The sequence below is a fragment of the Gymnoscopelus microlampas genome, assembly GCF_963454915.1.
Source record: "Gymnoscopelus microlampas genome assembly, chromosome: 9".
In the NCBI taxonomy this organism is placed as follows: domain Eukaryota; kingdom Metazoa; phylum Chordata; class Actinopteri; order Myctophiformes; family Myctophidae; genus Gymnoscopelus; species Gymnoscopelus microlampas.
The window spans coordinates 49169482-49183443 of NC_139946.1; the positions used below are offsets into that span (position 1 = coordinate 49169482).

General features: G+C 42.4%; 1 protein-coding gene across 1 annotated transcript in view; it reads left to right on the forward strand.

The window, feature by feature from the left end:
* Nucleotides 1-9686: 9686 nt before the first annotated feature.
* The window catches only part of LOC311052444 (tRNA (guanine(26)-N(2))-dimethyltransferase-like), a gene marked incomplete at both ends in the record, with an annotated part of 19403 nt that continues 15127 nt past the window's right edge, over nucleotides 9687-13962 (forward strand). Inside the window, 2 exons of the mRNA XM_084067407.1 lie at nucleotides 9687-10308; nucleotides 10462-10675. Of these exons, the coding sequence (XP_083923533.1) occupies nucleotides 9687-10308; nucleotides 10462-10675 (836 nt within the window). The remainder of the gene's footprint in view (nucleotides 10309-10461; nucleotides 10676-13962) is intronic.

Genomic DNA, 13962 nt, shown 5'->3' on the forward strand with positions numbered 1-13962 from the left:
GCATCATCATGAAAACCTACTGTCATACTATTCATCAGTATCCGGCTAAATAAACTGGATATTTGATTGCAACCTTGTTTCCTGGTGGTCTGTGGCTCCAGTATGAACTTTAAATCCTAACAGGAGTCTAAATTAAAATTAAATTAATACACACAAAATATGCTGTTAAGTTAATACACCACATACATTTTAATCATACTAAAGGTAGTGTGATAGAAATTGTCCATTATCTAGCCAGACATTATGCCATAAGCTGTCATTAATACAATGCTAGTGGAGATGCTGCCATGTTCCTGTATTCCTAAAACAAAATATGGATCATTTCACTCACCTGAGTGACCACAGTTGAATACTAACGGACTCAATATCCAATTTTAGCTATAATAGGATGTAATTTATAAAAGTTTGAGTCAAATTCTATTCCAACGGGTACCTAGCCATCAGTTGAGAAATGTTTTGAAAAAACACTAATGAGAATGCCTGGTGTAACAAAACAAAACTCTTGTCACTGTATTGCTCTGTCGACAAAGACTGAGGTATTTAATGCCAATGAAGTTCATTTGAACTTGAACTAAATGACTCTGGATATAATGTATGAAAATGGGGATTGACTGTTAATCAGGACAGTAGGCTAAAGGCTAATTATATATGACCTACCTGTTTGCACAACCTTATGCCACATGCCATTGTAGCTTTGCAGTGGGGGCAACTTCTTTTGTTCGATGGCATTCCCACTACAAAATGTTTTTCTAATGGGAAAAGTTTTTTTTTTAGTTTAAGACTTTGACATTGACCAGTTTGGAATTGCAGCCTCCTGAATTTATTAGGGCAGTTTTGAAAGTGAGTAGGGTTTTACACTCCTTTAATCCTTTTGGTTGGGCATTCCACATTTTTGCACCTGATGTTCCGGATTCAATGTATCCCCTGAGCAAGCAAGCAGGCTCTATTCGTTCAATGGTAAAAAGCACTTGCACAGGAAGCCTGGTTAAAATCTGGGGTTGAAGAGAAAAGTTACATGTGCAGCTTTAACGTTAGCTCCATAAAAGCTTTAATGTATTTTGATTTTACTATTTTTTTATTTACGTATCTAATATAAAGTGTTGTTTTTTTTGTTGCTCTACAGTAGTACACCATGTCGCACCAAGATGTGCTACTTATTAGCTCAAATTGCGCATTAAAAATACAGGTAGCTTTTAGACCTACAATTAGGCCCACATTAGCTAGCAGGCAGCTAATATGCTAAGCTAACCTTATTCATATAAGCTGTTACGAGGACAATGCAATGATGCCGACACATCATGTAACGTGATGCAAAACAATCCTTCTCCATGTAGTAATAATACTTGTTGTTAACCTGTGTCTGTAATTCTCTGCCGTTTGTTCTTCGGTTCTTCTGTCTTTCTGGTCTGCATTTCTCTGGCTGGAAAATATTGACACGATACTGGGTAAAGTCATTAATACAAATAACATTTTGTGGTTTCACTGCAAAATAACTGGCTTAGATGCATTTTGGTGTCTTAGTAGCTAACCTTATTGCTTTTTGAATCATAATTTCCTCACATTTTGAAAAAAACATCCAATGTTTTGCAGTTTTTAGCTGCATGCTGAAACGACTTCTTCAAAATGTGATCCCTCCGCTGCTTGGAAGGCATGCCTGTAGCTGAGAGTAAAATGAAAGTAACACACATTTTTTAACTTAAACAACTCTAACAAAGCCTACCTACCAAACCTAAAACTTGAGCTGTCAACCCGATTACAAAGATGTAAATTCATCACATTAATTTCTGTGATAATCATATTCTTTCAATCACATTTTAAAACAAGGATATCTACATTTGTACACCAAACTAACACCAAATGAATGTGGAATCATTCATGAATGTATGTGAAAATCACACTGACAGTCAAATAAAACAAAACGTAATAATGTAATGTGTGCTTCTAGTGGTCTTTACCTGTTATATGGCAAACAAAGTTTAATCAGTATTTTTCAAAGTTGCTTGGAGTCTGTCGTATCAAAATGTACTTAAAAGTACCAAAAGTAAAAGCACTCATTGTGCAGAATGTCCCATTTCACAGTTCAAAACATTTTTTTGAAAATAGCAGATCTACAAGCTCACATTGCGTCGCGATGTGATGCCTTGTGAGCTTGTAAACCAGCACACATCGTCACATTGCGTCGCTAAATACAAACAGTGTGTAACATATATGTTGAGTTTCTTGTCTTATGCTTTCACAAATCAATCGTCCTCTTCAAAGAAGTTTAAGTCCGCCCCATCGAGTTATAACTTAAAAGGTCCGCTCTGAGACATTCGTACATACGGATTACTATTCTAAAACTATTATTAAAAAAATTAAAAAGAGGTGACGTCAACTGCTGTGGGCGCCGGCGGGGCACCACGGCCACTGTGGCCGTAATAGGCATGTCATTTTTCGAGGGGCACACGGCGTAAGAGAGGGGCACCGACGTGGCCGCCGTGAAATTCCTGCCCTGGTTGGTGGGCAAGAATGTTACCCCTCGCTACCTGAGTGCCATACAAATGACATTTTTTAAAGACATTTCCATAAAATAATAAAACATTAAAATGACCATACATTCAATTATGTAAAATAACAGCACCAAAAACATTTTTCTTAACACCATGACGTTAGGTGTGTACATGTGCGCCTCAACCGTTTTCTCAATCAAATTAATAGTTATAAATTCCTCCCACTGTTTGCACCCTACTGGCTCACCTGTCAGTGAGGAATGAGGGGCCTTTTCCAGGAGGATGTAGCAACTCCGTCCTACACCTCTCACTCAACATTCCCCGCTGACAGGCGCTGCCCGAACCTGTAGGAGAACATGCAGTGACAAATTAAAAAAATTAAACTTTTTTGTATATTTTTAAGTGTGTGTGTGTTGGTACGTTCAGTCCAAAAGTCCAAAAAGTTCTGTTTTGAGCTTTGAGACTTGGCAGCGACGCGTCCGGGACAACCAGGAGCAGCTCTGCCGAGGACGACTCCCTCTCAGGATCCGCCAAACAACAAGGATCTCGAATCGTTTCCTCAGGAGATAAACACCTCAGCAGACTGCCAGCATCTCGTTGCCGCTGACCCGGGGGGGAGCTCTGACGAGACAGGCACAAACGTTCACATCAGGCCCGAAACACACAACAGGCCCGAAACACACACCAAGCCCGAAACACCGCTCAGGGCCCAAACACACAGGATAGCACTCAAACAGACAGAAGAAGTCAGGGGGGAGGCAAAAAAGGTGAGAGACTGAACCAAGGCAAGCTCAAAACAGAAAGGAGCAACAAAAACTAAAACATGGACAGCACAGGTCTAACAGGGCAGCAAAGAAGGTAGTGGCCAGAGAGACCACAGCAAGACATAACCCTTGCCTAAAACGCCACTCTCTCTCTCATCACGTGGCTGACGTCCAATATCCGCAGTCGGGGGCTGCCGGCGACTCTCTCTCTCAGGGGACGGACGGCTTGCTCTAGCCACGGACGGGGACCTCACGCAACGCTCTCTCTCTTGGGGGGAAGGACGTTCCCTCTCCATGGAGCGGAACTCCCGAACCAAACGGCCCCATTCCCCAGGGGCTTCACCAGCTTGGAAATACTGGCTTCTGAGCATTGTTGTGACCCTTATTTTTACATCAAATACTGAAATCATACAATGTTACAGGCTTTAACTTTGGGAATCACTGACAGTCCACCGTTAACCCCATTCACCATTCATTTAGGAGTTCAAATTATAGCCATATTTACAAAACATTTTACTCACATAAATGTATATAGGCTACACAGTAAGATTATTGACAATTGACAATAAAAGGATTAAATAACAGTAAAATTATGCCTATCAACCCTAACCTTATTCCCAACCTTAACCTCTGTGAAAGTACTGTTTTATCTGAGAAAATAAATTGCCCACAAGAAGTGTTCCATTAAAACAGAACTTTTACTGAGGTTAAGGTTGGGAATAAGGTTAGGGCTAATAGTCATAATCTATAGAAGAAAACCACAACCAGCGAACGGACGAAAACTGGCACCGAGCAGTAGCGAACCAACGGCTGCAGAACAGCTGGACTGGCCCGGGCTCCGAAAGGAGCCCGTTGCGTTGAGACAGCGACGTTCAGTTTCCAGCCTGGAAAAGTAGGAGAGAAGGAGAGAATCTTACCATGGAGGGCCCCAGAAGGACCCGCTGCGGTTGTATCGTCTCTGGTAAGTTCTTCTTGCCCGAGTTGGCTTTCCCTGTAGAGGAGTGATCTTCAGTTTGTAGCCTACCAGGCTAAGTTCTGTGCGTTTTGTAACTATGGGTGGTCATCAAAATCCATCTCGCCATCCCTGTATTTCGAAGACACCCACAGATGGTTCACCTGGTGTTCACCTGCAGTTGAGAGCAACGCCATTGCCCAGACGTGCACGGGTGTTCATCATGGTATGGACACGGTCTGTTCGGTCTGTTCGTCGGAGTTTCGTACACTGTCCACTGTCACTGATGTCGGGTACCAGTCAAAGCCACTGGCCACCTACTGAATATGTATTATATATATATATGTATTATTAGACAAATGAGGTGCATATAATCCAAGGGGAATCCTGACACCATTCCGAGGGATGTCCTTTGGAGGGGTGAAATTCCAAGATGGTGCTCCTCATTGAACTCACGGAAGTCCTCTTCATCCGTCCTCAGAGGGGCACCGGTGTCAGGAAATGCCACCCTATGGTCGGTTTAAATCCCCTCCTGTGTGTATTTCCCACAGCCAAAATAGTTTGATGCACTTGGCAAAGGCACATGCCGGTTTACAAACATGTTTGCTCTAGCTGAGCTGTGTTTACTTGCAGTATTCCTTGAATGGTATTCGACACTCCAAAGTTGTGGTATTGTCCACGGCGTTGTCAACCACAGACACAGATCGTACAGTACCTAATAATGTCCTGGCATCTTTTGGAAAAAAAGATGGGTGATGCACTGAAAGTAGCTTTAACAAATCATTTAAAGCAGTATGTGTAACACTGTGCTCCACCGCCCAAGTTGCTAAGCTGCTTTGCAACGGTTCAACATCCTCTTCTCCATCAGAGCTCCCAGAATCATCTGATTCTCTGGTAAATGTCTCATAGGCATCAACAAAATCATCATGTTCAGCTCATCTGGCAAAGCTTCTACACAATTCATGTCGTGATCACTGTCTGCAATACTAGTGTCCGCAGGACAATCCACCAGTGGATCAGTGGCGGCACTTAGCTCCTCCACCACTGAAATGATGGTACTGCTTTCCTCCACCATCTCCTCCACCACTGAAATGATGGTACTGCTTTCCTCCACCATTGACTGAGTGATAACACTTTTCTCCTCTACACTACGAGTGATGACAGTTATTTCCTCCACCATTGACTGCATGATAGCGCTTCTCTCCTGTAAACTAATTGACTCCAAATGTCTGTCAACCATTTCCCTGGATTTACGCCTCAGGGTCCAATAGGATGGTCCGATAGGGATGTTGCTATTGTATGCCATACTAATGGAAACAGAAATACACTGCTGATAACTTCTGATACCCAACAGAGTAAAACCACATTATCTAAATGCAGAGTAAGACCACATTATCTAAATGCAGAGTAAGACCACATTATCTAAATGCAGGGCATGAGACTTTAGTGTACCGGTTAGTGGATACAAAAAAATAAATAACTGGGCACTTGGAATTGGAATTTTGTCAACGGATATAAATCAGTTATAGCAGTAGCAGACATGTTTGCATTGGCAGGCCAATGTCAACCCAGAGAAACCCTAAGTAAAAATCCTCAAGTATGGAGAAATGACTTGTTGTGTGAAATGATACATAACTTTGAAAGACACATCACATGTGCCCGTTCACAGGTCCAAGTTTTGTTCTATTCTATTATGTCAAATGATACTAATCTCAGTCTGGGACACGGAAACTCTGATCAAATATAAAGCGGATGTGAAGCCTCCTCCCCACTTCCGTTTCGTCTTCACAGTCACACAAATGTATCCTAATTCAAATAAAAATCATCTAAGCATATATAGCTTGCTGCTTAGCAGAAATGGAAATAAAATAATACAATGTAAAGATATTTAAAAATATATGTTCGTTAACAGAAGTGCCAGCTTCCTCCCTCGGATTTCGGGAGGTGTAGTTCCAGACTCTATATAGCATTCGGAGATTGTGGAATAGTCTACGCGAGACTACATAAAACACACACGTTGTGTTCACATACACTGAAAAAGGAGAAAAGGCACGACACTCGGTCGAGTAATTATTATTTTTATAAAAAATTGAATAATTATACAAATACATATAGCTGCTAGCAGCAATAAACGGGGCCAAGGAATAAAAGGCAATATAGAATAGTAGCACAATAAGAAATTAAACAGAATAGAGTATGGGGAATAGAGGTATCACCAGGTGCACTGATTGCTAGAGTGCAAAGGGACATGGGTTGATATTAATTAATTCCCTGCCAGTGATTTTGGTAGGGCTATTTGCAGCTGTTGACGGCTGTTTTAGTAAGCCCACACCTCCAATGATGTCTTTTGATGTCTCTTAAAAAAGATATATATATATTTTTTTTTTCACAAAGAACCAGGAGATAATTCGATCCAAAGATTTACTAAGATTTATTAAGACATTTTGCACCTCGGGGTATTTTTGTGCACTGAATTAAAAAAAGGTCGGACCAAAGGATTTCCCGCCATCTTGAATTCTAACATGACATAACATGACATAACATGACTAAACTTAACTCTCTCAGTGCCAGACCCCGAGTTATCCCGAGTTTTTACTGAATACCCTCCCTGCCAGAACGAAAAATCCCGAGTTTAAAAAACAAAAAAATATATATATATTTTTTTTTTTGAAAAAAAGTGTTCAGAACCCAAGGTACATTTTACAGCAGTAACAAGTTGTTTTAAAAAAAAAGAGATGATAAAGAGTAATAAAATATCCAATAACACTCCCAGAAAAACAGAAGTGAGGTATACATTTGAATAGTGTCCCTGACTGATAAAAGTATGTAACTATTGTACACGGTTAGGTTAATCGAAAATAGTTTTTGTGGTTGTTACACCACTGTTACACCACTGCCTCAAAAATAACACTGGGAGACAAATAAATGTTAAAAGGAAAAAAGGAGGGATATAAAAACTGCTGCAGTTTTTGTTGGTTTTCTACATGCTGAAGCGGGGGCTAACCGCCCGGAACATGCCGCTTCTTTGGTGCTCCTCCATAATGACCGTGGGAATTCTCATTGGCCGAACCAGTCCAACTTCTACTTGAATTTGACCCCGTATTGGGCATTCGTGGCCGCCTGAGTTTCATTATCGTTTACATCCAAAAGGCCTGCCGAGCCGCCACCTTCCCAGCATCAGTAGTATCATAAAGGTCCTCCAGACGGTCCTCCAGCTGCAAGGCAAATGCACATGTGGCCTCTGTACTGACGCGGTCGAACCAGATGGTCAGTGATGGGTGCGATGCTCTAAGAGTAGCGTCACCAAATGGTCTTGCCAGGCTTGCCCAAATAACGATATCACCCACCGATAGCGTATTTCCACATAGAAATTGCCAATGGTTCTGCAACTGCATGCAAGCCAGGTTCGCTTGCAGGAACGCGAGAACGCCATCGGTGTTCCCTAGGGCGATAGCAGGCACAAAGTCGGTCGTTTCATATCTAAGCAAGCTGTAGCAATAGTCGCTGCACTGGAACGTGTCACCCAGTGTCTCCAGAAGGTACTCGCAGATGGCATTCGTGTCATCATACGAACGCGCTGTGTCCCCAACTTGACCTGGGGGGACTTGGCGATTTTGAGGCACTGCATCCTTAAACAACCTTGGCTCGGAAACCTCCTGACTCTTGTCGTGCAGTTCATAGGCATAGGTGTTAACCGTCCCGGTCAGCATCAACATGGTGGCAATCTTCAGCGAGTTCGGATCGTCATTTACCAACAAAATTGACGGTCTCTGCGCCATTTTGAGTTAAGTTCTGAATCCCATAAAAAAAATAATGGGTAATGTCATATCATATTTAGGGTTTGCCATCACTCCTTCCAACATTCTCACACAATAATACAAACGTTACCTTTTACCTTATTATGTTATGTTGCTTGTTTCTCACTTCATTTTGTTTACATCATGGATTATTATACTGTGGCTATTATCTGAAAAGGTTTGCCTTGTAGGTATCCTTAGATTTTAGGATATGCTAATATGGTCCAACAATGAAGCTCTGTAAATGGTGAAACAGTCTCACCCCTCTAGCTTATTTCTAATTAGAGTTATTGAGTGTGTTACTTTTACCCCCTGTTACTTTTGTCCCCATTCTCCCTACCGACTGAGCTAACCGGGTTTATTTCACCTTTTGCAGAGTTTCATTCTTGGACCATAAGCATATCCTAAAATCTAAGGATACATGCTACATAATCTTCTGTCACACTTTAGCCCCCTTATTTGCTCCCCCACTCAGATCTATACTTCTGACGTCTCAGTCTTTAGTTTTATCTTTAGACATACAACTTGTGTTCTGAGCCGGTAGTACTGTCACATTGAACATTCAATTGATAAGGTGTCAAAACTTGGAATACAAAACCTAATTGAACCAAAACCGTTGGCGGACATCTTTAATTCTCATTTTATGACCATATCCCATGGGAAAAGTGCTTGGATCCGGCAAAATTTGAAATCAGCATACTTCAAAGATGCCATATGCAAATGTTCACACTTTCTGCCGGAAATGAACAACTGAGCCTATTTTTGTTACATATTTCCCTGACGTCCAAAGGACCCCTTTTGCATCTCTACCTTTTTTTAATCTTCTGCCATTTTACACATAGATGGCAGAATTATCTATAGAGTGCAGTCGCTTTTTACTAAACTCGGCCATATGGTAGAGGGCTATGCCAAACGGATAAGACATGAAACACAAACTATTGGCCAAAGGGTGGCGCTATAGCACTCAATGGAAAACGCAAACTTTGAACAGGTACAACTCATGCCCTGTTTGAGCTATTGCCACAAAACTTAAATACACACATGCGTCTCCTCATTGACGAATAACTTTCACACTTTTGACTTCTGACCTTTAGATCTCCCACCGTTTAGAATTATATATGAAAAACAGTTAAATCTTTTTTTGAGCAATGTAAAAAAAAATAAGTGAAAAAATGAAGCTTATATGAGCCAATGAATATTAGCCTGGCTCCAGCCCCTGAAATCGCTAGCTTCGCATTCAGTGTCTGGTGACGCTGTAAAAGGCGGGGTTTTATCGTTTTCAAATCTAAAAGACCCAATCGGGATCTGGATAATCCAGGAAGAACCTATCACCAGAGAGTCCCATTTTGGCCACACCCCCATCTCAGAAAACGGCTGCACTGAGAGGCGGGAGAGCCGGGCGGAACTCCATATTTGGACAAGACTGATGTCATCGATCTGACATCACTACTTGGGGCAGAACTCCATATTAGGACAAGACTAATGTCATCAACACAACGTCACTAATTGGAGACCCATGTCTCCACCAGGCCGAGTGGAACTCTACATTTGGATCAACCTGACGTCACCACTTGGTGACAGCTGTACCAATTATAAGTGGGAGTGAGTGTGATATAATTATATTATCTTAAGTGCAACGCATGAAAAGTCCATTTTAACCAACCTTTTCTCTGTGTGTGAAATGATGAGGTGGACTGTGAATCTGAAGCGAGGACCAGGAGGACCAGAAGGACCCCATACAGCTGTGTCAGTCGGACACAAAGTGTACGCCATTGGAGGGATCAGTAACGTGAACCACAGCGATCAGACTAATGTGTACGTCTTTAACACAGTGTCTTTGCGCTGGGCGAAGTTGTCCCCAGCCGAAAGTGAACATCCTGTTGACGTTCCCTCCATGCGCTACTACCACACAGCTGTGCTGATCGAACCAGTCATCTACATCTGGGGAGGATGCAGGAATGGGGAGTACTTCAACGTGCTTTATGCATTAGATGTCGACACCCACACATGGTCGATGCCCAATGTCTCTGGGACTGTTCCAGAGGCGAGTTACGGCAATTCAGCCTGTGTCTTGGGGAAGGTCATGTATATACATGGAGGATACAACCGGATTGGATACAATAATAACATCTACAAATTGAACACCATGACAATGGTCTGGTCTTTAATTAAAACCAAAGCTCAGCCACCTGTTTCATCAGGTCACTCTGCCATCATCATGGGGACAAAGATGTTTGTATTCGGTGGCCGTAATAAACAGGGGGTCGTCGCCAAAAGCTTCAGAGTGTTTGACACAGAGATGGAACGTTGGTTGAGAACACCTGCTCAGCTTCTTCCAGAAGGACGCTGGGGTCATTCAGCCTTTAGCTACAATGGAGAGCTGTACATATTTGGTGGGAGAGACATTGAACCTTCAATGCACCTTGAAAACTTCAATGATGCATGGAAATTCAATCCAGACACCTTCTCCTGGAAGAAGATCAAGATCAAGGGGAAAGGCCCGACATCTTTGATGTGCTGTTGCATGGTGGGAGCCGTCCTCCTCTTTGGAGGAAATAGCACAGATTTTGTTGAGCTGTACATCTTGCATTTTAGTCCTAGCCTGAAGACTTTATGCAAGCTAGTGATTATTCAGTATGGCCTGGAGCAGTCGGAACTCCCACCCAACATCAGGTGGGAACTGGCAGCCATGATTACCAAGCAACGGGGGAAAAAAATTGAAAAGTGCGCTCCTCGGGCCCAAAGTATGAAAAAAAAATAAAACCAACACAAAAACGAATACAAACTAAATTAAAACTAAGCATTGTCACACAAAAAATAAAGCTAACTGAATTAGAAACAAAATTGTCAAACTAAACTACTTTAATGAAAAATCCCAAATTAGTATAACCTTGCAACAGACTCCCATTTGGTATCATTTTCTAGTTTATCTCCGGGACCCCAACCTACACTGTTAACTCAGTGAACCGAGGAGAAAAGTTCCTTTCCCCTCCATCAGGCGCCCCGGCTGACCAGGGGGAGGCAGTATAGAGACCAGGATTACAACATGTTATTGTGAGGGTACCTACCCTAGGGGACACGGGGAGAACATGCAAACTCCACACAGAAAGGCCCTTTCGCCAACCCCCCCTAGGGTATGGGCACTGATGACACAGAGAACACGTCCCCGGCGGGAATCGAACCCAGGGCCTTCTAGCTGTGAGGCGACAGCGCTACCGACTGCGCTTTCAACCCCTGATAATGCCATTGTCGTCTAAACAGAAGGCACATCTGATATTTTATTTTGCCGTTTTATTTTGCTGTTTTCTCTAGAGAACGTTGTCGTTTAAACGGGGCCTGAGTCTTACCATCTGATCTGATGAGGATAGGATACAATTTGGATGAAATCTAGCTGTGTCCATATCCATTCCCCATTGCGACATATAGGACAGGATATGTTGTTAGTCCAAAGGACATATTTCTCCTCAGTAATGATCAATAAAACGCAATCTAGTCCGTAATCCATCAGATCTCAGCGTTCCAGGATTCCAGCGTCATATAAAAATAATGAGTCTTTATTATTCCATCCTAAGTCATTATTTTGAGATAAGAACATCATTATTTTAACAAGGTTGTTCATTGTAATGACACAGGATTGCTTTTTAATCTGTTATCACATTACATACAGTATATTGTCTTGCAGAAGTTGCCAAGATCGAGTGTAGAACTGGCCCTCTCTCAGTCGCTCAGTCTCTCTATCAAACACGGTTTCTCACCAGAAAAGCGAGAGAAAAGAAATGTGATTATAAAAAGAAGTGATGTGTGTCTTAGAGTTCAGAGTGAGACATATATCGGCTCAACAGGCAGCGACCACCGGAGCAAAGTAACCCCCCCACGGGGGGGGGGTTACTGGAGCAAACCACCAGGTCCCAAAGGGTGGGGGGGTCACTGGAGCAAACCACCCTGTCCGACAGGGTGGGGGGTCACTTGAGCAAACCACCCAGTCTCACAGGGTGGGGGGTCACTGGAGCAAACCACCCGGTCCCACATTGCTACAAACTGCCCTCTTGGGGGGGGTGGGGGCATCGCCCCGGTGAGTAGGAAAAAAGCACAGGGAGAAGAAACTGTTATACTGTATATTGTCGCTGTCGAGCGTAAACCTTGTATGACCAAAAACAGTTCCTTTTTCACTACTATTCACGACTTTTTGGGGTGTGGTAACCGCCCCCTATAAGTGAGGTTTGGACACTGACCAATCCTGCACCGTGATTGGCCAATAGTCTACAACGCAGTCTACAACCCTAACCCTTCCACAGTCAATGCAAATCTATACTTTTGCAAAGTCAGCCAATCACATTACAGCTAAGTCATCACCACTAGCTGTAATGTGATTGGCTGACTTTACAAATTCAGGACTGTGATTGGCTAGCGAAACACATGACACATGTGCAGCCCTATTAATAGCAGTATGGACTTAAAAAAAACACTTTTACGTTTTTTTGACTCACTTCCATCACTGTGATGACCACTGTGACCACACCGCCCGCTTCACACTGGGTGTGATTTTTTATATAGTAGTGAAAATAGCCGTAATCCAACAGATCTCAGCGTTCCAGGATTCCAGCGTCATAATGTCAGTCAAATGTGAGCATTCTTTAATAGAAAAGGCTTTTATAACATCCTTTCCACGTTTTATTAGCCAACTATTTGGTGGTAGTTCTTCTTATTCTCGTTACACATGAGAGCATTATTTTATTAACGTTCAGCCGATCCATCGTGCGATCGAGGGACTCACTTCCAGACAGAACAGATGTATAAGTTGTCAAGGCGGTGCGACTCGACGCGTTGTAAGCGTACAGATCTGTTTTCCCCACGTGGGTTATTTCCGGTTGCCTTTTATGGTGGTAAAGCGCGCTTGTGACAAATCACGAATCGCAAGTCAGAACTGACTTATGCAATTTACATGAAATTTACGACCAGGTGTTTACACAAAATATACGACCAGGATAGTGAATGAGTCCCAATGACTTACTTAGGATGAAACATAATGACTTAACCCATTAAGACCTGGAACTGTGTCATTTTTAGATTTGAGATAAAAAGCATTATTTTACACTTTGGGCTATTCGTGAAAATGTGTGCAAATCTTTGAATATATATATTTTTAAAGCGAACATTTTTAACTAAAATCTTTGCTTCTGGGGGGTCCCTGGAACAAAATATTTTGATGGGGGTCCGTGGCCAAATACATATCATTTTGGGGGTTCTTGGCATGAAAAATATTGAACACCACTGATATAGAAACAGTTTTCAGAATACTGTTGAGATTTAGGAGACATGTAGAATCGGCTTCAGGTCTCAATGGTGTGCTCGTGACAAATCGCAAGTCAGAATTGACTTATGCAATTTACATGAAATTTACAACCAGGTGTTTACACAAAATATACGACCAGGATAGTGAATGAGGCCCAATGACTTACTTAGGATGAAACAATCATGACTTAATGTGTAAGTCATTATTTTTAGATAAGTATGTCATTGTTTTAAGAAGGTTTCTCATTGTAATTGTAACTGGATTGCTTTTTAATCTGTTATCACATTACATACAGTATATTGTCTCGTAGAAGTCGCCCAGATCAAGTGTAGAACTGCCCCCCCGTCAGCCTGTCTTCAGGGCTCACAGAGCAGGACAGTGAGGAGATGTCATGTGCTTTGTGGTGTGAAGAGAGATGTCCACAGTGTCTGAACTTCTAAGGCGCGCACACTCACTCACTCACACACACACACGCACGCACGCATGCACGGCACGCACGCATGCACGCCACGCACACACTATATTTTGGTCTCTCTCTCTCTCTCTCTCTCTCTCTCTCTCTCCATACTCAGTCTCCCTTAGAAAAGCGAGAGAAAAGAAATGTGATTATAAAAAGAAGTGATGTGTGTCTTAGAGTTCAGAGTGAGACATATATCGGCTCAACAGG